The 25530-nt window shown below is 44.1% G+C and overlaps 1 protein-coding gene across 2 annotated transcripts in view; it reads left to right on the top strand.

The window, feature by feature from the left end:
* CNTN5 (contactin 5) overlaps window positions 1-25530 on the top strand; it is a 359100-nt gene that overhangs the window by 172468 nt on the left and 161102 nt on the right. For both annotated transcript variants that reach the window (XM_077927013.1, XM_077927014.1), the window contains one exon: window positions 9794-9997. In XM_077927013.1, the coding sequence (XP_077783139.1) occupies window positions 9794-9997 (204 nt within the window). The remainder of the gene's footprint in view (window positions 1-9793; window positions 9998-25530) is intronic.

Consider the following 25530-nt stretch of genomic DNA (forward strand, 5'->3'; position numbering starts at 1 on the left):
GGGATGAGGTACTAATTTGTATTAGTGGCACAGTTTTGGAGGGGAGTATATGTTTTTTGTTGTGCACAATGCTAATTTTTTGCTAAATTGAGTCCAAAACCTCTCTTCATCCTGCTCTCCCCCCTCTCTGGACATGCACCAGTGTACAAGGTCCTTAAAATGTTAGTGCCCTTAAAACGTTGCACCGGGACATGGAGATGGTATTATTAAAACATTTATACCCCACCTTTCAGTTTTAACGAAACCCACAAGGCTGCTAATGCTTAGCTCTGTGCCCTTTATCCCGCTTTTCCTTTTGGCAGAAACATGCCCCTCAATGATTCATGAATCATTTTGTTTACTGTCTTCTGAGGACTTCGAAAATTAGGGAGGAAAAGCCTTTCTGTCACACACACACACACACACACACACACACACACACACACACACACACTGAGCTATTCAGTTTGCCAGTGCAGAATCCATTCTTGTTGTGTGTCCACCTTGTTACCTTATCTTCAGTAACTCCCTGTGCACCAAGCAGTTAGAGAGAAGGAAAGGTCTAAAGATATATCACAGTAATTAAACCTGAACAAAGATAAATACCCAGTCTGTGGATTTCTATTTGGGCAGGTACCTACAGAACCCCCCAGAGCAGAAAAGGAAGCAATTCCATTCTGAGGTGATAAATAGACAGCATTGTCTCTTCCTACGTGGTGCATTTCAATGCAATATATAAATTGCTTTCATTAAAGATTTGCATGGTGCATTAATGAGCATCAATGATGAGTCGCAACTGTAGAAGGAAATGCACGATTTATACAGGGGGTGTATTTGGGGGAAATGGGGCACACACAAAAAGGACTTCCTCTATGGCTTGTGGCTATGTGAACGTTGCTGTCAACTTCATGCAACAAGTTAATTAATCCCATGTTAAGGCATGCATCCCAAATTAATCCCATGTTAAGGCATGCAGTTTCGCGATTGCATTGATGAATGTGCGCCTTCAATGCAAAGAATAAAAATGTTGGAGGATGTGGTTTTATGACTAAAAAGGCCTTCAGGAGCTCTCTGAGGCTTTCAGAGTTGCAGATATAGATGACTGAACAGCTGGGAGCTGAATCCAATTAAGGGAGCAATCTACCGGGACGAGCTGGTTAGAATCCAGAGGATCGCTGGCTGAGCTGGGAGGTTCCTACTGCAGCCGGACTATGCTGGCTTAACTCCCACAACCTTTGCTCAGCCAGAGATACACTGGGACAGTTAGGGCCAGAGGCACCAGCTTGCAAGAGCGATTCGGGGCGGGGCCGATGTCACAAATGTGGCATTCAACTTCCTGGGATTTGGAAGGGAGGTACCATGCCTGTGACAGGATGCTAGAGCCGTTCTGCTGCCTTCCCAAAGTTGGGTGGGCTTTGGGAAGGTGGTGGGAGGGCTCTTGGACTTATCGGAGCATCACGCCTCCCTCCCTAAGTTGGGCAAAAGCTTCCTGGGCTTTGGGAAGGAGGCACCATGGGAACATTTAGGGAACTAGCTTAGTCCCCCTAGCCAACTGACCACACACAACTGCTAAGAACAGAGAAGGTGAGGACATGGTATGGTGGGGGTGGGGAAGATGCTATGTCCTAAGCCTGTTCAACTCGGTCATGCAGCCTGGCAACCCGGCATATGGTGGTGAAACTCAGACACTATTTTAAGTGTTAATGGAAAAATCTGAGGGCTCCCTTGGACAAAAAAACAAGGACACCAGCCAGGAATACCAGAGCAAAACAGCAGCCAGTTGGCTTGGTCTTTATTGAAGACTGTCACGACAGGACTTGCACCCCCATAGTCACCTTTGACTGGGCTTAACCGTCCAGGGTCCTTTACCGTTTTACCTACTTGGAGCAGACCCACTGAAGTTAATGGACTGAAGTTAATCATGCCAGTGGGTCAACTTTCAGTATGACAGTGCCCTAAACTGAAGCCATTTGGGCATGTAAGTCATATATTAATGAATGAATGAATGAATTAAGAATGACTCACACTGGATGCAACTCTATCACATGTTGTTGCTTTTCATAGAATCATAGAATCATAGAGTTGGAATAGACCACAAGGGCCATCGAGTCCAACCCCCTTGCCAAGCAGGAAACACCATCAGAGCACTCCTGACATATGGTTGTCAAGCCTCTGCTTAAAGACCTCCAAAGAAGGAGACTCCACCACACTCCTTGGCAGCAAATTCCACTGTCAAACAGCTCTTACTGTCAGGAAGTTCTTCCTAATGTTTAGGTGGAATCTTCTTTCTTGTAGTTTGGATCCATTGCTCCGTGTCCGCTTCTCTGGAGCAGCAGAAAACAACCTTTCTCCCTCCTCTATATGACATCCTTTTATATATTTGAACATGGCTATCATATCACCCCTTAACCTCCTCTTCTCCAGGCTAAACATGCAAAGCTCCCTTAGCCGTTCCTCATAAGGCATCGTTTCCAGGCCTTTGACCATTTTGGTTGCCCTCCTCTGGACACGTTCCAGTTTGTCAGTGTCCTTCTTGAACTGTGGTGCCCAGAACTGGACACAGTACTCCAGGTGAGGTCTGACCAGAGCAGAATACAGTGGCACTATTTTCAGTCCAGCAGTGTCTCCAGAATGGCTATTTTGTGTGATATGCTTTTTATCACACTATAATCAAGACTGCCTTAGCCATCTCATTTCAGATGAAATCCATGAGAACCATGCAGTATTTCTCTAGGAAAAGAGCAAGATCAAATTGTGGCAGCTGAATGAGCAAGGGAAGAAATGGATCTCCTTGAATCTGTTCATGGAAGTTCACAAAAAGGGGGGGAAGGGAAGTGATCCTCTTCTCTGCAGAAAATTTGATCTTTTCATCCCACTTTGTTTTTTGCTGGCTCAGGTGTTCCACCAGACACCCAAGAAATGAACAAAATAAAGCATAATCATATATGGAAATAGGTGAAGCACTTGTTCTAAGGCTTTCTAAATGACCTTCGGAAAGTAGATACCGAAACCCTGAAGAGATCTCAGTAAACAAGACGAGCTATTCATAAAACGAAATGCCAGCCCTGCTGTCACCATGGTGACTTAATCACTTCAACACCCAAACTTTGTAAATAGCAGGGTTTACTGGCAGACAATAGCTCCATCACAGCATCCCATGAGAATGCCAATTTACGGCTACCTTCACCATTCACGATTTTTCTTTTTTATCTATATTCTGAGCATACTGTGGTGAACGCTTTGATAAATTGCGCCTAAAAGTTTGTTTTCTGACAACTTTACATTGCAATTTCCAGGGAAGTGTCTGCACGATCTCTTGTCTAGTTGATACGGGTGTCGGGTAAAAAACTAAAGTATATGGCTATTAGAATAAAATGTAACCCATGAGATTGTGTGTACATAAATCTGAGTGCATGTATATATCCCAAAATAAAAGGAAAACAACTCTCCATATTTGCCTGTAGCCAAGTTTTGTCGTTGGCTGTAGCTCAACCATGGACCTGAGTTAAGATAGCATGCTAAGCCACGGTTTGAGTTAGCTCAGCATAAAAAGGTAAAGGTAAAGGTACCCTTGCCCTTACGGGCCAGTCGTGTCTGACTCTAGGGTTGTGCGCCCATCTCACTTAAGAGGCCGGGGGCCAGCGTTGTCCGGAGACACTTCCGGGTCACGTGGCCAGCGTGACAAGCTGCATCTGGCGAGCCAGCGCAGCACACGGAAACGCCGTTTACCTTCCTGCTGGTAAGCGGTCCCTATTTATCTACTTGCACCCGGGGGTGCTTTCGAACTGCTAGGTTGGCAGGCGCTGGGACCGAGCAACGGGAGCGCACCCCACTGCGGGGATTCGAACCGCCGACCTGACGATCGGCAAGTCCTAGGCGCTGAGGTTTTACCCACAGCGCCACCCGCATAGCTCAGCATAGCTCAGCATAGCGCACAAGTAAAAAGGACTTCCTGGAGCTGCTATTGTTGTTGTTGTTGATGTTGTTGTTGTTGTTGTTGTTGTTGTTGTTGTTGTTGTTGTTGTTGTTGTTGTTGTTATACCGTCCTGTACCCGGGGGTCTCAGGGCAGTTCACAGAATAGAATCAAGCTATAAAACCACAAAATACCTAATTAAAATAAAAATGACCCAATAGTCCCCCCCCAAAAAAAAATTTTTTTGAAAGGGCATAGGATGTAAATCAGATCAAGCAAAGGCCTGGTTAAAAAGGAACGTTTTTGCCTGGCGCTTAAATGTGTACAATGAAGGCACCAGGTGAACTTCCCTGGGGAGAGTATTCCACAGACAAGGAGCCACTGCAGAGAAGGCCCTGTTCTTGTGTTACCACCTTTCAAACCTCTCAGGGAGGAGGCACACAAAGGAGGGCCTCAGAAGATGACCTCAGGGTCCAGGTAGGTTCATATGGAAAGAGGCTGACCTTGAGGTATTGCGGTCCTGTTTTATGTTTGAATAGGCTCAGGGCCCATGAGGAATGGTTGCCTCAGGTGACAAACTGGGGACATCTGAGGGAGGAGGCAGCAGAGGCAGATTTAGGGGAGCATGATTGGTTCGTTTGCAATGGACACAGAGCCGCAATGGTGCCGCAAGGGATGCTGCACCAATGATTTGGAGCAGAGTACAAGAGGCAGGGTGCGCCAAATTTTGGCATCCCACAGGGCGCTGCTGAAATTTGAGACCTGCCACTGGTGGCAGATCCACATCCCTAGAAGTGTGTCTCTTGTTGCCTCGAGCTTATGGTCTACTGGCTCCTCCTCTTCTGCCAGAGCTTCTCTGAACCACCTCCATTCACCTCATGCAGTAGCAGCAGATGGCTGATGAGGGGAGTGGTGCCATTATTATTATTTTGCCACAAGCAGTAAAATATCCTGGGCCGGCCCTGAATAGGCCATATGCATTTTGGAACCCTGATTTCCCAGGGTTAGCAAGGCACTATTAACTAGACTATTCCACGTGTTAAAGAAAGGATCCTTCTATTGTTGTTCCGGGAGGAAATCAAGAAGTGCGTGTGTGCGTGTGTTTAGTGTAAGTCCACATTCACACCATGCATTTATAGCACTACAATACCACTTTAAACCATCATGGCTTCCCCCCAAAGAATTCTGGGAGATGCAGTTTCTGAAGGGTACTGAGAGTTGTGAAGAACTATGGAGAACTAATGATTAATGAAGGGGGGAAATGGAGATTGAAACCATATGAACAGGTAAAAGAGCATATGTATGATTGGCTGCACTACCGTCAGGTAAATGAAACAATTAAAAAAGATTTGAAGGAAAAAGGTTATGCAGAAAAGGAATCGGTTTTCCAGAGAGACATAATAAACAGTGAATATAAAATTCTGTCAAAAATGTATAAGATATTGCTGGAATGGCATACTAAGGATGAAGAGGTTAAATCAGTTATGATACAATGGGCAAAGGATTTTGGATATAATATCCAATTTGAAGAATGGGAAAAACTATGGAATGAGAATATAAAGTTTACAGCATGTACGTTGCTTAAAGAGAATATAATGAAAATGTTTTATAGATGGTACATGACTCCTGTAAAATTAGCAAAGATGTATAAGACTGATAACAAATGCTGGAAATGTAAAGACAAAGAGGGGACATTCTTTCACCAGTGGTGGGAATGTAAAAAAGTTAGAAGTTTCTGGGAAATGATATATAACGAGATGAAAAAAATGTTAAGATATACTTTTGTGAAAAAACCAGAAGCTTTTCTTTTAGGGATGGTAGGAAAGGACATAAGAAGAAAGGACTTTAAACTTTTCCAATATGCTGTAACGGCAGCCAGAATCCTGTTGGCCCAAAAGTGGAAACAAGAGGAGATACCGACAATAGAAGAATGGAGATCGAAATTGCTGGACTATGTTGAACTGGACAAATTAACTGGGAAAATTAGATATGCTAAAGACCAAAAATTCATCAAAGACTGGGAAAAATTGGTTGATTACCTGAAAAATACATGTGGTCTAAACACAACGTTAGTGGGACTTCAAGAAGCTTTGTAAAAAATAAATAAGTATTGTTTATTAAAAAACAAGGGGAGCAAGGGGGAATAATGGCAATATGGGGAAAAAGAAATGTGTATTAAAGTCATAAAAACGAATGACTATCAGAGACGCTGAAGGAGGTTCAAAACAGAAATAATTTGTAATAATTTGTTGTAATTTGTTGTAATTTGGATAAAATGTATAACTGGTTGAAAATTAAATAAAAAATTATTATAAAAAAAAGAGAGTTGTGAAGAGGTCCCTGTTCTCACAGAGCTACGATTCACAACTATCCATCCCCTGCCACAGGGAACTCTAGGAATTGTAGCTCCATGAGGGGAATAGATGTCTCGTAAGAGCTCTAAGCACCCTTAGCAAAATAGCTGCTAGTGTTCTTTGGGATAAGGGGCACAACCCTGGTAGTTATCACCAAACAGAGTGTTTTTTCAGTAGAACTGCTGAAGTGGTTCACACCGCCTCTATTCTTTAGTCATCACTCTAATTAATGGATGAATTATTAAAAGGCCAGGCTGTCAGGTTGCTGATTAAATACCTTTGATTTTACATCAGTCACAGGCGAAACCGAGTGATGGCTACATTTCAAATAAAGTGAACTGCCTCCAACCCATACCAATTATCTCAGACTTCCTTCTTTCCATGTGAATGAGGAACAGGTGCCTTTAATTAAAAATTGTTTCCTCCGAAAATGTCCCTCTGTTGCTGTATAAACACTTAAAAATATCACTTAGCATTGTGGGCGCAAATCAAGACGTAGAAATGCAATTATTATAAGCCATAGCATTGTTTCTAATTTAATTTACTTCAGAGCAATCCTAACTCTGGTTGGGAAAAAGGAGTCAGTTGGAAAAAGAGGAGGGCATCCACAACCACACCCAAAATCTTCCAGGACAGAAGGGGAGGCTTTTGTTGTTGTCATTTAGTCGTTTAGTTGTGTCCGACTCTTCGTGACCCCATGGACCAGAGCCCGCCAGGCACTCCTGTCTTCCACTGCCTCCCACAGTTTGGTCAAACTCATGCTGGTAGCTTCGAGAACACTGTCCAACCATCTTGTCCTCTGTCATCCCCTTCTCCTTTCCCAACATCAGAGTCTTTTCCAGGGAGTCTTCTCTTCTCATGAGGTGGCCAAAGTATTGGAGCCTCAGCTTCACGATCTTTCCTTCCAGTGAGCACTCAGGGCTGATTTCCTTAAGAATGGATAGGTTTGATCTTCTTGCAGTCCATGGGACTCTCGAGAGTCTCCTCCAGCGCCATAATTCAAAAGCATCAATTCTTTGGCGATCAGCCTTCTTTATGGTCCAGCTCTCACTTCCATACATCACTACTGGGAAAACCGTAGCTTTAACTATATGGACCTTTGTTGGCAAGGTGATCTCTGCTTTTTAAGTTGCTGTCTACCCGATTTAAGTAACTAGAGCCAAGAGAGTTTGCACCAGCAAAACCTCATTGTCCCTCAAGAACAGTGAAATGGTTTAACTATACGGATCTTTGTTGGCAAGGTGATGTCTCTGTTTTTTTTAAGATGCTGTCTAGGTTTGTCATTGCTTGGCAGGGGCTGGTTAAATCCACCTATATTTATTTTTTTGCTGTGCTGCAGTAGTGTGTCATGTCATGGCCCTGGAGTCTGATTCATTGCCTTCAGGGGGTGTGGCTCTCCCAGCAGGTGTCTCTCCCAGTCCTACCTGGAGGTGCCAGGATTGAACCCAGTACATTTCTGGGCACAATTCAAAGTGTTGGTGCTGACCTTTAAAGCAGTAAATGGCATTGGCCCAGTATACCTGAAGGAGCATCTCCACCCCCATCTTTCTGCCAGGACACCGAGGTCCAGCACTGAGGGCCTTCTGGTGGCTCCCTCACTGCGAGCAGTGAAGTTACAGGGAACCAGGCAGAGGGCCTTCTCGGTAGTGGCACCTGCCCTGTGGAATGCCCTCCCATCAGATGTCAAGGAAATAAATAACTATCTGACTTTTAGAAGACATATGAAGGCAGCCCTGTTTGGGGAAGTTTTTTAATGTTTGATGCCTTATCACATTTTTAATATTCTGTTGGGAACTGCCCAGAGTGACTGGGGAAACCCAGCCAGATGGGCGGGGTATTATTATTATTATTATTATTATTAATAATAATAATAATAATAATAATAATACCTGGGACCTTCTGCATTCAAGGTAGATGACCCTATCACTGAGCTATAACCCTTTCCCAGTCATGATCCTTACCATTATAAAAGGAAGTCGAATAGTCCAAGGAACTAATGGATGTTTGGAAATGTTGGGGAGATGCTTTCAGCTTTATAGACCTAAAACCACCCCAACTTTATATCTATCAGTCGACAAGGGGTATTTTTTTTTTTTTAAGCACATTAGAAATAAATGTTCCATCAGGCTAAATTGTGATTACTGCCTTCGTTGTGCCGCTGCGGCTGAAAACAATAGCTCAGACAATTAGTAGCTGAAAGGCCTGAACTCACTGTAGCGGCAAAGCATTGTGTGTCTTGGAGCAGCGGCAATGACTTTCTATTACGGAGCTAACCTTGACATTTCTGCATTTAGAGGCAGCCCTGACAAAGCTGACGGAGAACCGGCTGCAGAGAGAGGCTGCCTCAGAGCTAATGCTGGGTGTCAAAAGTTCAGTAGCGTAGAAGAGTCAGTCAGTGGGGAAATGGGAGGAGAAGACAAGATAGTGGGAGAGAAGAATCCTTAATATAATAACTGAGATGCAGTTATGTCTTCTGGCAGGAGGACGACTCTGGTGCTGTAGCTGCCTCCTTTTTCTCAACCTATTTTCTAGTGTGGGAATAATAATAATATAATTTATTATTTATACCCCACCCATCTGGCTGGGTTTCCCCAGCCACTCTGGGCGGCTCCCAACAGACTATTAAACAGAATAAAGCAGTGAATACTACCATCACTTTTAAAATATATTTATTACATTTTTGTCCCACCTTTCTTCCCAAGAGCTTAAAGCAGCGCATGTAATTCTCTCCATTTCCATTTTATCCTCACAACCCTGTGAGGAAAGTGCTTGGCCCATGTTCAGCCAATGATGATATATCACGGTACCACTTTGTATGTTATCTTTTGAAGACTTATTTGTGAATCGCTCCAATCAATTTTTTTGCTTTTGTCTGTTTGTTTGTGATCATAACAGGGGGAAAAAATGATTAATATGTGTAACTTGCTCTGAGTCACATCTCTGCCCTGTCTTATTCCAGTTAATTAGATCCACCAGGCTTGCCTGTTACTCTCTTGATTTGAACAATCTCTGTCAGAAGGTAATCAGGAAGTTTCTCTGACACTGTTTTAATAGAAAATTGAGATTTACTTCTTTTTAAAGCACAGTGACTTTGAGCCACTTTTGTTTCCATTTTAAAAAAGGTAAAGGTACCCCTGACCATTAGGTCCAGTCGCGGACAACTCTGCGGTTGCGGTGCTCATCTTGCTCTATAGGCCGAGGGAGCCGGCGTTTGTCCGCAGGCAGCTTCTGGGTCATGTGGCCAGCATGACTAAGCCGCTTCTGGTGAACCAGAGCAGCGCACGGAAATGCCGTTTACCTTCCCACCAGAGCGGTACCTATTTATCTACTTGCACTTGATGTGCTTTCGAACTGCTAGGTTGGCAGGAGCTGGGACTGAACAACGGGAGCTCACCCCGTCACGGGGATTCGAACCGCCGACCTTCTGATTGGCAAGCCCTAGGCTCTGTGGCTTAGACCACAGCGCCACTCGCGTCCCATTTGTTTCCATTTTAGTTGGAAAATAATTATAATGCCTGCTGCAATTTTTCTTACTGTATTTTCCAGAGATCATCTACAGCTGGGTATTTAATGAATTCCCCTCCTTTGTGGCAGAAGACAGCCGGCGCTTTATCTCCCAGGAAACGGGAAATCTCTACATTTCCAAAGTACAGCCCTCGGATGTAGGCAGCTATATCTGCCTGGTGAAGAACACGGTGACCAATGCGAGAGTGCTTAGCCCACCCACACCGCTAACACTTCGGACTGACGGTAAGCTGCCTTGGTCTCAAAGTCGAAATGTATTGAGCCTGTGTTGGTCCCGGGGGGAGGTTACCGTGAGGCGTGGTCAGAGTCCGGTCCTGGGTCAAGGGTCTGGAGACAGTCCACAAAGGGCGAAGCGGGGTCTGAAGCAAGAAGCCGGGCGTGGTCGGGAACTCCGGAAGAACAGGTCTGGGTGCTGGCAGAAGCAGGTTTCCAACGACGTTGCTCCCGCAACCTGGGACTGGGCTGACTGGCCTTTATCTCCTCTGAGGCCAGGGGCTGTCCCAGCCCACAGGTGACACTCCTATCCTGGCCTTAAGCACTCCTCCTGAGAGAACCCAGTTCCCTCCGCCTCTCTGCCCTAAGCTTCTGCAGCTCAGGAGAGGCTGGAGGGTTACTGGACCCAGGAGCAGCTTCCCCTTCCCCTGACAGGGCTGGGAGAGGCACACCTGCAGGCAATGGGTCCTCCATCACCTCCGGAGCCAGAGTGGATGCATCTGGTGTCTGCTCCTGAGGATCCGGCACAGGTGAGGGCCCTTCAGATTCAAGGCCCTGCCCCAGCTCAGCTGGCCCTGGAGGCGGGGACTCCTGTGCAGGCTGGGACTCCTCAGGTTCAGCCTCTGAATCAGATTCCCAGGCCATCACAGAGCCCCTTACACACACGCATACATGCACAAACATGCTGCCTTGGCCCCGCAGGAGAGGGGGCCAGGGTCATGAAATGTCAGCATGCCCCGTGGCATGTGTGCATGACACCAGCACGCCCTGTGGTGTCTTGCCGATGTCATGCGCGCACCCTGCTGGGCATGCTAACATGTTGTGCCACGTGTGATGTACTCAGATGTGAGTAATAAAGCCAGGAGTGATAAACCTTAAGTTTCTTTCGTGCCATATTTACTTTGCCACTCTGCTGCGATGCATATTCCATACTCTAATGTGGGAGAGGTGTTGCTCCTTAGAGTTGATACTATTATTGTTTCAATTCTTTTGTATTTCCACTCTGGGACCTTTGGGCGGGTCTATATACAGTGGTGCCTCGCAAGACAAAAATAATCCGTTCCGCGAGTCTCTTCGTCTAGCGGTTTTTTCGTCTTGTGAAGCAACCCTATTAGTGGTTTAGCGGCTTAGCGGCTATTAAAGGCTATTAGCGACTTAGCGGCTATTAAAGGCTTAGCGGCTTAGCGGCTAAAAGGCTATTAGCAGCTTAGAAAAAGGGGGGAGCGAAAAAAATCGCAAGACTCGCAAGACGTTTCCGTCTTGCGAAGCAAGCCCATAGGGAAAATTGTCTTGCGAAGCGCATCGAAAAACGGAAAACCCTTTCGTCTAGCGGGTTTTTCGTCTTGCGAGGCATTCGTCTTGCGGGGCACCACTGTATACAGTAAATAAATAATATAATATACCGTATTTTTCCGTGTATAAGACTATATTCCCCTCTATTTTTTCAAGTTTAAAATTGGGGGGTCGTCTTCTACATGGATAGTGCATATGGGGGATTTATTTATTTGGAGTCCCAAAAAACAGGGGTCGTGTTATACATGGGGGCATGTTATACATGGAAAAATACAGTATTGCTGGGCTAGATGTTCAAACACTCTGACGCGGTCAAAGAAAGCTTCATATGTGTGCACAATAGACATTCATTTTAAATTAAACATGTTACTGTGCATGTATGATTGTTGGCACTATTCCCATTTTCTTGATTTCAAGAAAATGTATTTAGGATATAAGATTACTTTCAGTGACTGCTGCTCTTTTGGAAACCCATTTGAGCAGTCCTCTCTCTCTCTCACACACACACACACACACAAACCCAAACACATAAGCTCATAGGAGTAAGCATTAAACAAAGCCATAAAACATGCAAACACAGCAAGGTACTTGCTCAGGCTTATAAATATTTGAGCACTGTGAGAACATTGCAAAGTCTAGGCTTTAAGAAAGATCATTTGATTTGTTACAGTATATATTCATTCAGAGCTTAGCCCGGAATTAAGTTGATCTTTGTTCATTACCGCATGGCTGGAAAGTTTCCATGTTTGCACAGCGTGAATCCTGCATAAGAAGTACATTCTTCTTGTACTTCAAGCCATAGCAGTTTGTTTTGCTTTGGCATCCTCCTAAATTTACCCATCGTGGTAGTTCAGCAGTCGACAAATGTTATCTGACATTATCTGGGCTAAGCCCCACTTTCCTTTTATAAGACACTGAACATGATTTCCAAAAGAACTCACATTTCTGTTTGGTCATACCCACAAATGCATTGCTTTCCATTCTCTTCAAGAAGATGGGTTTTGTTGACCTATAGGAAACATGAGCTTCATGCAACGGTGGTGAATCTTCACACATTGCATTTTTCCAGATGCACACATGTACAATGTGTGTGGCTCCGAGCACATGCTTATTATGTATTACAGTGGTACCTCGGGTTACATACGCTTCAGGTTACATACGCTCCAGGTTACAGACTCTGCTAACCCAGAAATAGTGCTTCAGGTTAAGAACTTTGCTTCAGGATGAGAACAGAAATTGTGCTCCGGCAGCAGCAGGAGGCCCCATTAGCTAAAGTGGTGCTTCAGGTTAAGAACAGTTTCAGGTTAAGAACGGACCTCCGGAACAAATTAAGTACTTAACCCAAGGTACCACTGTATGTGGTTTTTATATTGTGGTTTTATGTTGCAGCCACCCTGAGATCTGCAGGTATAGGGCGGTATACAAGTTGAATGAATAAAAATCAATGAAGCACATGTTTCTTTCATTCACACATTACATTTTTAGATATCCTAAACAGGAAATGTGTGAATGACAGAAAAATGTGCTTGAAGAAACATGTGTCACGCAATTGCACAATTTGTTGCAGGGAATTGTTCAGTGTTCTACTAGTTAGTAAATCCTGGTTTGTTGCCACATGATGTGTGAAATGGTCCACAGGCTCTGTACTGTACGTAGAAGAGCCATTGTCTACGGCCAAAGAAGATGAGATGATGATGCTCAATGATGGGATAACCCGTCCTGCTATTTTTAGTTAGCAATATGCAGCCAGGAGTATGTGGGAACTTAAACAGGGTATTGGGGAAGGGATAGATTTAACTTTCTCTCCTGCACGCCCCCTACTCCCATGAAAACCACCCACTGGAAGTAATTATTTGCCTCCTTAGGGGAAATGTGCATGTGCCCTATAACACCCCAATGAGGTTATTTAATTTGGGGAAATGACTGTTTCGAACACAAGTTTATGAAGGGTGCAGTCACAGGTCTCGACTATCTCCTCTAATTGTGCCCTGAGAGGAAATGCAGTACGTATGAGAAATTCGATTCACAGCTTCTCAGATGACAGGGCTGGAAGAACTCTTGAGAGCCTCCTTCCTAGTAATGGCAGGCTACCACTCTGGTAAAGGACGGGTTGGTCTGTCAATTTGGGCTTCTCTTAGTTTCTCATTTTCCCAGTCAAGTTCAGCTTGTCATATTTCAGCACCAATTTGCAATTTTTAAGAAAGTTCATCAACATTCTTTAGTCTATATTTCTCTTAGCATACTTTTTTTGCATACAATTTTCCCCGGTACAATGCATTTTTCATTTAGAGAAGCATTACTTTCATTTAGATAAGCATTTTCAGACACTCTTCATCCTAATACACACATTTTTGCGTGCGCGTGTGTTTTGGTCTGAGAATCACCTACTGAAATTCAGAGAAGTGTGCATTTCAAAGAACAGTTGCATACAGTTTTGCCGATTGATTCAGAAAATGCAAATGTATTTCCATTAAAATGCAAACTGAACCAAATTTATTTCCTATCCTTAGCTCCATTTTCCAAATACTGGTATAGGGAGTTGTTGTTGTTGTTGTTGTTTAGTCGTTTAGTCGTGTCCGACTCTTCGTGACCCCATGGACCAGAGCACGCCAGGCACTCCTGTCTTCCACTGCCTCCCGCAGTTTGGTCAAACTCATGTTTGTAGCTTTGAGAACACTGTCCAACCATCTCGTCCTCTGTCATCCCCTTCTCCTTGTGCCCTCCATCTTTCCCAACATCAGGGACTTTTCCAGGGAGTCTTCTCTTCTCATGAGGTGGCCAAAGTATTGGAGCCTCAGCTTCACAATCTGTCCTTCCAGTGAGCACTCAGGGCTGATTTCCTTAAGAATGGATAGGTTGGATCTTCTTGCAGTCCATGGGACTCTCAAGAGTCTCCTCCAGCACCATAATATAGGGAGTAGGTACGCTCAATGCATATTGTGACCTGCCCACAGAGACCCACACCTATGCAGTTCACCAGTGTAGGCAAAGGGGGATCTCCAATTTGCCTAGAGCAAAGCTTTCCATCCTCTTCCCAGGTTGTTTGGGTCCCATTCCTTCTGTTCATGCAAGTGAGAAAAGCAAGTTCCATCCATCCAGAAGCTGATGAGGTCTACAAAGTCTTCTCTGTTGATATGAATTTCTCTTGGCAATGCATGTGCTGTAGTTTGAGAAGTATCTAGAATTCATGCGATAAATGGAAAAGAACCTGTTTACTGGACAGGCTGCCAGAAACACTGTGATAATTTGCTTGGATTTGTTATAAGCAGTGAAAGGTTTTGCTTGCGTTGCTAGCTTAGACCCTAGAGCAATCACATCATTCCATGAACTCGCCAGCCATCCTGTTTTCATGTTGCATTAATAATCTATGTCATCATACCCAATTCAAGACTTGTGTGTGTGTATACCATAGAGATGTGGTTTAGATTCCCCATTAGAACACCTAAGACTGTAACTTTTACAAATTGCAACGTTAGCATTTGCTCTTGGTAATTCGGTTGCTACCTGTCAGTCTGAGAGTCCTCATTAGCTATTGGCTATGCTTCTGTGATCTCACAGAAGCCTAGAATGGGGATCGGAAGGTAGAAGAAGGTGGGAGGTGCTGACTGAGGAAAAGACCAAAATAAAGTAGAATAGTGACTGTATTTATTGATCACTGGGTCATTGATCACTGATTCCTTCCAAGAGGAAAAGACTGTCATCAAACTAAAGACAAAAAAGGACTGGGGAGAAGAAGAAGGCAGGAAGCCATAGGTAGAGGGAAACAGCAATAGTTTTAGCAAAGAGTGGAAGAAACAAAGGAATAAGGAAATGATGGCTGGAGTAGGGTTACCAGACATCCCCGTTTCCCGGGGACAGTCCCCGGATTTTCAAATAAGTCCCCGGACAAATTCCATCCCTGGAATGTCCCCAGATTTCATCTAATGTCCCCGGGAAACACAGCAGTGGCAGTCTCAGCAGCCCGGAGCAATTGGCTCTGGCTAGCTTCAGGAGCTGCTCGGAAGTCCCCATATGATGGTGGTGCAGGGGCTCAAAGAGGCAGCTTCCGGGCTGCCTCCACCTTCCCTGACCCCAGCGTGCAGGCAGGAGGGGGCAGGGATCTCTCAGGCAATGGGAAGCCTCCCTTCCCAACTGAGGGATCACCCCCCCCCCCGCTTGCATGCAAGTAGGAATGGGATTAGGGCTGCTCCTATGGGAAGGGAGGCATCACACTGCCCGAGCCTTGCTGCCGCCACTGCTCTCAGCCCTCCTTCTCCGCCTTCCATGCCTGACCCACTGCGCACCACTTCCCCACCACCACTGAAGAACCAACAACTCAGGGGCTGCCCAGGCTCACGGAGAAAGGAGGTAGAAGCCTGGGAGGAAGGGGAAACATGGAAGTAGAGGTCAAGGCGGTGGCCGTATCGCTGCAGCATCAACGTCCCGAATGTGTAGTAATTAATTAATTAATTAATTAATTAATTAATTAAAGTGTCCCCAGATTCATTGAAAAAAATCTGGTAACCTTAGGTGACCTTAGGAGACCAGAGTGTTGAGGGAAGGAAGGATGACTCTGAGCCAAATGAGGCTGAAGGAGTGAGACAGGTGCAATTGGAAATATGCCTGTGAGCCTCTCTTCTCCCCTACTGACATTGGTTGAGCGTGCATGATGTCATGGAATGTTCTGAAAGAAAAGAATTCTCTCAGCACCTAGGTTCAGAGGAAGGACACCTTATTTGTCTTTGGCTAGCTTTGCTGAGAGAAACGGAGCGGTGTTCTCTTTGGAAGATCACCTAACTCATTCAAGTGTGCTGTTTGTGGGGAAAGGCTGCATAGATATGTGGAGAGCGAGATTTGAAGCAATCCAATTACAGTAATCCCGCCTGTGAATTGGAATCTTCATGGACTACTACTTCCCATTCAGAATTCTCGACTGTGGGCAACACCCTGGGATTTGGCATCTTATGACGAGAAAGCTCCCCAGACAACATGTCTATATATTTATCTTCATTGAGGCAGCTGAATAATATTATAGTTTTATGTCAGATCCTGCAAGAGTGTAGGAATTCACTTGTCTTTATATTAATCTTTTATTTCCTTAGAGCTCTGCCTCAAAGGGAAACTTATCTCCTTGATACGAAGCAAATTAAATAAAAACATCAAGAAATCCTTGAATGGATTCTGAATAAAATGAATACCTCATTTGTGCAGATGTCCTTGACAATCAGTCATTCCATACAATTCAATTTCGCTTTGCGCAGACTTACAAAAACAATTTAAAATTCTATCTGAGGAGATAAAAAGTTTCACCAAGATGAAAAAAAAATAGATTGTGCATCATTTCATTAACTGCCTTTTACAATGCCTTAGAAACTCAGAAGAATTATTTAATAAGTGTTTACAAGCAGGAAAAAGAAGCATTGTTAGGAGGCTTTGGAGTCTCAGTTACGAACTGGAAGGAGTAAAAGAAAATCAACAACTGTTTTTGCAGGTGTGTGTGACACAGGCAACTTCCTCAAACTCAGAGAGCTTAAAACATTTGTCGTTTGGTAATAATGCACAGCCGTTTTTGGCTCATATATTTTTACAATACCTCTCCTTCCTGTGTGATGAATAAAAACAATATTGATTACATGGTATTTATTTCTAACAAATTACAGTGGTGCCTCGCAAGAGGAAATTAATTCGTTCCGCGAGTTTTGTCGTCTTGCGATTTTTTTCGTCTTGCGAAGCACGGTGTCGGGAAAGTTTTGGAAAAGCTTCAAAAATCACCAAAGTCTTTAAAAACCTCAAAAAAGGCTACCACACCACATTCTATGAGTTGCTTCTCGAAGTCAAGTCGCAACTGTATTAACGGTGTTAAGAAAAAGGAAACAAACTTGCAAGACGTTTCCGTCTTGCGAAGCAAGCCCATAGGGAAAATCGTCTTGCGAAGCAGCTCAAAAAACAAAAAACCCTTTCGTCTTGTGAGTTTTCCGTCTTGCGAGGCATTCGTCTTGCGAGGTACCATTGTAATGGAGGCACTCAAATGCTGGTATGATTTACAACTGGAGTAGCCTTCTGTGGTACCTTTTGGCTGCTTTGGACTACAACTTCCATCAGTCTTGACCACTGGCAATGTTGCCTGGGGCTGATGGGAGTTGGAGCCCAATAACATCTCATGGGCACTGAAGTATAGGTGAGTTCCCACAAGGCAAGGCACAGTAATAACAGCAAGAACCTTTACTGAACTAACAGAACTCGGCAACAGGGGCAAAGCAACTGCTTATATACATTTCTGAAGGCCTGGGCCACTCCCAACATGATTGGCTGTCTAAACTTCCAAGCTGCGAATCATAACTGTCTAAACTTCCAAGCTATGAATTCTTAATCCAGATTCAAGCTCAGGCAAACACAGACCACTGAATATATAACAGGCACCAGTTTGGTTACTCCTGCTTTTTGTACTCCAACTCTGTCCTGCACACACCCCTGCTCTCACCCCCAAATATAGAGCCACTGTTAGATCTCAGACCACAACTGATTTCTCAGGGCTACATTACACATGAAATAAGAGATCTGCTCTTCCAGATCTGTTTTCGCTAAAAGCCGCCACAGGGGCCTAAATTTGGATGCAGGCCATGTTTCTGGCAGAATGCATTTAAAAACAAGCAAACTTCCTCCCAGGGCTGTTTCCATCACTTAAATCTCTGCACACCCCCAAAAGCAGCTATTAACCAAACAAATGCCAGTATAGTACCTCTGTGTTTCCCCCTCAGTGGCTAATCCTCCCAGGGAGGGAATTTTCAGCACAGAATCAGCATAGAGAAAAACTGTGAACATAAGTTTTGAAAGCCACCCCAATCTCCGAGTGGTGCAAGCTTCCAGGAGTTAGAGGGCTCATGTTTCCTTTTGGAATGAGGCACAGCGGAGACTGTGGTGTCTTTATGATATATTGTTTATGTACACATACATACAACCTGAGCCTACGATGGAGAGGGATGCAGCATTAACAATCCAAAATGGTTTTGTTTCTCCCATAGCTGCAGCCTTGGATTCGGATAGAAATCAATCATTGCTCGCTCTCTCCCCCCCTCCCCCTTTTGCTGCCTTGCTTCTGATCCAGATCAGTCCAAGGCTAAACTCTGGCTCCGTCTTTCTAACTAACCATGAGCTCAAGCAAAAGCTTTGTTGTTTAGTCATTTATTCATGTCCGACTCTTCGTGACCCCATGGACCAGAGCACGCCAGGCACTCCTGTCCTCCACTGCCTCCCACAGTTTGGTCAAACTCATGCTGGTAACCTCAAAAACACTATCCAACCATCTCGTCCTCTGTCGCCCCCTTCTCCTTGTGCCCTCCATCTTTCCCAGCACCAGTGTCTTCTCCAGGGAGTCTTCTCTTCTCATGAGATGGCCAAAGTACTTGAGCCTCAGCTTCACGATCTGTCCTTCCAGTGAGCACTCAGGGCTGATTTCCTTAAGAATGGATGCGTTTGATCTTCTTGCAGTCCATGGGACTGGGATAGATAGGCCATTGGCCTGATCCAGCAGGTTCTTCTTGTGATCTTATGTAGAAAGTTCAGAAACAGAACCTTGACTGAACTCTAATCTCAAATCTGCATCTGGTTTTGATTTGGTGACCTGACAGTTCTCTGCTCTGGAATTGCAAAGCAACTAGCCATGCCAGTCAAAGGGAAATCATTGATCTATATTAAAACTTCCAGGTCAAGGTTGCTTGCTGAAGACATTCTTATTTAGACAAGCCTACCTAGATGTTTAGGGACGCAGGTGGTGCTGTGGGTTAAACCACAGAGCCTAGGGCTTGCCGATCAGAAGGTCGGCAGTTCGAATTCCCGTGATGGGGTGAGCTCCCGTTGCTCAGTCCCAGCTCCTGCCCACCTAGCAGTTCGAAAGCACAAAGTGCAAGTAGATAAATAGGTACCGCTCCAGCGGGAAGGTAAACGGCGTTTCCGTGCACTTCTCTGGTTCACCAGAAGTGGCTTAGTTATGCTGGCCACATGACCCAGAAGCTGCCTGCGGACAAATGCCAGCTCCTTCGGCCAGTAAAGCGAGATGAGTGCCGCAACCCCAGAGTTGTCTGCGACTGGACCTAATGGTCAGGGGTCCCTTTACCTTTACCTTACCTAGATGTTTAGAAAGTCTGTATGAGTTTTAATTTGTTTTACTCTATTCTATTGTGAAGGTAATAATAATAATAATAATAATAATAATAATAATAATAATAATAATAATTTTAAAACCTTTTGTATGTTTTACATTATGGATGTAAATTTTTATTGATATTTTTTAAAAAATCTTTTTTCTTTTTTTTGCAAACCACTTTTAGGTCCGTCCCCCCCACGATCAAGCAGTATATCAAATTTATGAAATGAATAGTAAATAGATAAATTGTCTGAGCAACATGGAGACCAACTCTTGGTGATTACAGGTCACCTTCAATCCCGTTGCTTTTGCTTCAACCCAGTTTGAACAGCCCAGGTAGTGGATCTAATCCCTGCTAAATGCATGACAATCCTTCCATCATTTTTGCATTTCCAAACAGGCAGCAAAACATGGAAGATTTCTAGGGCCTCTGGCAGGTGACTATACATGGTTTATACATCGAATTAGCACTACTACTGGTAGTAGTGTTTTATTAGATTTCTTATCGGCTGTTCTCCTTTAGGGGTCATAGGGCTACACATTGTACAGGCCAAACCTCTGGACGTGACAATGTCTGCATTTGATAACTGCTTTGCAAAGCAGTGCTTTCAGATTAGGGTTGCGCTAGAAAGATCATGTTCCAATCTCATCCACCTAAGAGGGAGAGAGGCCAGGTATGGGCAAGCACCTTAGGGATTATCGCACATCATTTAGTGAAATCCGAGTTATGCTTGACGATTGATTTGACACAAACCTCCATCAACGGGAGATGCAGGTGTTTTGTTACTCTGCCTGCTAATTATCTGCTGAAAGATTTATCTGGTTGCAGAAGACCCTGGGCATAGAGTATTCCGTGACAGCTCATTAACACACGTTGGCAGAGAAGAAGATTCTCGCTTACGTTTGCTCCCCGTGGTCAGCCCTGAAACATCACCAGACTCTGGGAAAACACACACACACACACAAACGAGAATCTCGCACGGGCCCTTTGCTAACAAATATGTCGATTTTGTTCTCCTTTAGGTTAACAGCATAGCACAATTCCATCTCCCAGCTTAATCAAAGGCAAATTTGCAACTTGGCGCTCCTTACAGGGCTAGATACATGTTTACCTCTCCATTCACAAACCTTTCCTGTATATTACCTGTCTGACAGCTTTCACTATGGTCCCTGGGATATGACACTGGAGTCCAGCTAGGAGCAACTTGTCATATCCTGTCATATGTCAGCCCACTGAAGCAATCTGATAATGAAGAGGAACCATTTTGCTTCAGGACAGAACAGCTCCAATGCAGCAAGGGTGCTTTGTCGCTATAGGCAGCAAAATAATGGAGATTTGGGGTTGCTCCTCCAGAAGAGCTCTGAGCTCCTGTCTTGTCCTGACTATCAAGGAAATGATGGGATGTTTGCACTTGATTGTGCTTTGCGCAATGCACATGGGTCATTCTAGCAGACCAGCATTCCTCATTCATACAGCTCATTTTAGCTTAATTGGCTATCGGAGATTGCAGAAGCACGCCTGTTTTCTATCTCAGTCTATTACAGCTGGCTGAGACGGAGGGGGAATCCACGCATAATACAGGGCAGGCATTATGACCATCTGAGGAGCTGAATTAAGAGAATGTTTGCTTTTGTGCCTCACAAAAGCAGCCATGTGAGAATTTTGGGGAAGGAGCAATGGAAGAGAGTCGTGGGTTTTTTAATTGTAGAGCAGCATCTCAAGCTGGCATCCAGGTCGAAGCACGACATCTGCCAAGTGTGTTTCCCAACCATTGGGGGGGGGAGGAGTTGGGAGTTGAAAGGATAGGAAATGAGTTTAATAGACTAGAAAGTTCAAGCATTCTTAGAAAGAAAAAAGGCAGGTAAGGCGAGATATGATAGAAGAGTATAAAATAATATTATGAAATCCTTTATAGTGGGTAGGGAGATGCTTTTCTCCCTATCTCATAATATTAGAACTCCAAAGAAGCTGTATGTTGGAAGATTTTGGGCAGACAAAATGAATGTTGTTGTTTTTAATAATAAAAAAGTAAGTATTTTGTTACCTCAAATCACTGGGCATTGTCCAGCCAAAGCTTAGCAGACATAATTCTCCTAGAATTGCATGAGAAGTGTTTACCTACCACAGATGATAGAAATAAATTGTATCCAATTTCTTAGACTAACAGCAGAATCCTAGCCATTTGTACTCAGAAGTAAGTCCTGTTGAATTCAGTGGGGCTAATTTGCAGGTAAATGGGGTTTGGATTACAGCCTCATTTCTGATTTCTAAAATAGGCACATATATAGATATATAGATCGATACAGATATAGATAAATATTAAAATAACACAATAAAATAGCAATTAGTTTCTCTCTCTGTGTGTGTATTGCCATATTTCAAAAAGTTAAAGTCCATAGACATCTCACCAATTTCTGCCTAGGCACTGTTACCGACTGACATATTCCGGCTATGTTTGGGAAATTTTGGACATATAGCAATACACGTATATTGTTGTTATTCCATTTGACTTGATGGATCCATACTTATTGGGCAACTCATAAACCCATGTATAAAAATGTAATACTCTGCCTTGCACCAGGTTGAATTATTTGTCCAAAGTGTAGGCTAGTATTGTCTACTCTGACTGAGAGTCACTCTCCAGTGTGGTTTTTTGGCTTGATCTTCTATCTGTTCCTTAAACTGAAGATTACACTCTACTACTGAGCTGCAATCACTGCCAAATTCCAGTTTATTGAGCATCATCTCAGTTTATTAAGCAACTTTCATTTCTACAATCTTCAGTTACTAAATATTTAAAGAATACCTTGTAAAATGAGAAGTGCCTCATTCCTTCACTGTCTAGAACTTGGAAGTTTTTCCCCCACCCTCTTTTTCCCTTGGATGCAATATGAAAATTATTTTGAGCTGGGATAGTTTGAATAGAACTATCGAGCCGGGTGGTGGGTGAGAAGGATGCGACTGTAATATTTCATTCCACAGTCTGTCTCAAGTAGAACCGCTGGAAATGTTACCATGTTTAGTACGCTGCAGCGTAGGGATCTCTCATGGCTCTTCTTCTGGATCACCAGAGGACACATTTTGTTCCTAAAGAACAGTCTAGCAGGATTCAGCAAGGAAAGAATACTTTGATAAAATACATAAAGTGCATCATGGAGCAAACATATCGAATGTGATGCTCAGGGATATGACCATGAAGCCAAAATATTTGCATAAAGGGAAAAGTGCTTCCTCCTCTGCACTGAATATGCTGTAACGCTAAATAAGTATATGTCTTAGAAAATGCATTTTTTTACCACTAAGGTTTACATAATTAGAAATGATGCAGTCTCAGATCAGCATCCAAGGTGTTAGTTATATGGACACAGCAGCAGATGGCTGGGCATTCCCCAGCCTGAAAAGTATCCCCCCAAAGCTATGAAACTGCCTTAGGTGGTCACCTCACCTTGCCTCACGTGTGGGCCGGCTCTGCTGGGGAGCCACTGACAGTCAGTGTAAGCAATGCTGGTCTGCTGGATCAGACCAAAGGTTCATCTAGTCCAGCTTCCTGTTATCTCAGTACCCATCCAGATGCCCATGGGAAGCCCACAAGGAGAACCTGAAGACACCAGTACCCTCCTCAGATGCAAGGCCCAGGAACTGGCATTCAGAGGCATACTACCTGTGACACTAGAGGAAGAAAACAGCCATTGCGGTTAGTTTTAAAGGTAAAAGGACACCTGACCATTAGGTCCAGTCGTGGCCGACTCTGGGGTTGCGGTGCTCATCTCGCTTTATTGGCCGAGGGAGCCGGCGTACAACTTCCAGGTCATGTGGCCAGCATGAACCAGAGCAGCACACAGAAACACCATTTACCTTCCCACCGGAGTGGTACCTATTTATCTACTTGCACTTTGACGAGCTTTCGAACTGCTAGGTTGGCGGGAGCAGGGACCCAGCAACGGGAGCTCACACCGTCGTGGGGATTCAAACCGCTGACCTTCTGACCCGGACACTGAGGTCCAGCACCGAGGGCCTTCTGGCGGTTCCCTCACTGCGAGAAGCCAAGTTACAGGGAACCAGGCAGAGGGCCTTCTCGGTAGTGGCGCCTTCCCTGTGGAACACCCTCGCACCAGATGTCAAAGAGAACAACAACTACCAGGCTTTTAGAAGACATCTGAAGGCAGCCCTCTTTCGGGAAGCTTTTAATGTTTGATGTATTATAGTATTTTAATATTCTTTTGGAAGCCGCCCAGAGTGGCTGGGGAAGCCCAGCCAGATGGGCGGGGTATAAATAATAAATTATTATTATTATTATTATTATTATTATTATTATTATTATTATTATTATTATTATTCTGATTGGCAAGTCCTAGGCTCTGTGGTTTAACCTACAGCACCACCCGTGTCCCGCAGTTAGTCTTACCCACCATGAATTTGCCTAATCGTCTTTCAAAGCCATCCAAGTTAGTGACCGTCACTATGTCCTATGATAGTGAATTCCACGGTTTACCCATGTGTGGCATGAAGAAGTCCTTCTTTTTTCCATTCAGCTTTAATGGATGACCTCAAGTTCTAGTGTTACGAATGAAAATATCAGACTAGACCATGATGCACTTTATGTATTTTATCAAAGTATTCTTTCCTTGCTGATTCCTGCTAGACTGTTCTTTAGGAACAAAATGTGTCCTCTGGCGATCCAGAAGAAGAGCCGTGAGAGACTAATTCCATGCATATATTATTATTATTATTATTATTATTATTATTATTATTACACTGCTAGCTTGGCTCCTCTTACTCACTTTTTATCTGAACTGAAAAGTCCAGAGTGTTGTCTCCCATGCAATCTTCTCAAGATGATTGAGGGGGCCCGCTACGATGTCCTGATGTCACATACACAATGTTCTGAGGAGCCAGGGGCCGAACGCCCTCTGAACATTGAGGGGCCCAGCTGCCACAAATACATACATACATACATACATACCGGTGTGTGTGTGTGTGTGTGTGTGTGTGTGTGTGTGTGTGTGTGAAAATGGCTTGGTCCCTAGGAGCTGGCGCATATGTTCCCAGGTTCTAGTCCAAGGTTTTCACCAGTCTACCATATCAATTTGTTTTCGTGAAGCCATATAGCTGCCTCTTGCCACTTACTGCTATTTTTTCTGACTTAAACAGATCTGGCGAGATTTTTATTTTTAGAAAGAGTGATAAAATGGCCCAATGCAATTTTTTACCAGGACGGCATGTCACGTAGAGAATGAAATACATAAATTAACAAGATGTCGCCTTCGATGCTCGGTGTCCCTTTTCACACAGAGTTATATTTGAAGCAACGAGAACTACCCTGAAAAAAGTAAAATGAAAAAGATCGGGTTTTGCTTTGCTTTGCTTTTTGTTTCAATTTACTTTTACAAATAAAACACTAAGGGGCATTTCAATAGGGCACACACAGAAAGTTCTGGACAGGACTTTCAATATCCCAGAAATTGACTACACAGTTTAGGTGTATGTTCATTAGATTTTCTGCACACAGGAGGCAGTGATGGCCATAAGCTTGGATACTTTTAAAAGGTAAAGGTAAAGAGACCCCTGACCATTAGGTCCAGTTGTGGCTGACTCTAGGGTCGCGGCGCTCACCTCGCTTTATTGGCCAAGGAAGCCGGTGTACAACTTCCGGGTCATGTGGCCAGCATGACTAAGCCGCTTCTGGCGAACCAGAGTAGCGCACGGAAACGCTGTTTACCTTCCCACCGGAGCAGTACCTATTTATCTACTTGCACTTTGACATGCTTTCAAACTGCTATGTTGGCAGGAGCAAGGACCGAGGAACAGGAGCTCACCCCATCATGGGATTCGAACCGCCAACCTTCTGATCAGCAAGTGGTTTAACCCACAGCGCCACCCGCATCCCACCTTTAAAAGAGGATTAGTCAAATTCTTGGAGTAGAAGGCTATCAATATCTGCTAACCGTAATGGCTACATTGTATCTCTGAAATAGATGTTCTGTCTCCATAGTAGATGTTCCACCTCCACTGTTGAGGACAGTAGGCTTCTGAACACCAGTTGTGGCGTTTTCTTTTTGAAATATGTAGAAACCTCAACAATATTTATGTTGCATTTATGTTTCATGTCTGCACCGATGCTGCATAATG

Source organism: Podarcis muralis, chromosome 4 (genome assembly GCF_964188315.1).
Source record: "Podarcis muralis chromosome 4, rPodMur119.hap1.1, whole genome shotgun sequence".
Taxonomy (NCBI): Eukaryota; Metazoa; Chordata; class Lepidosauria; order Squamata; family Lacertidae; genus Podarcis; species Podarcis muralis.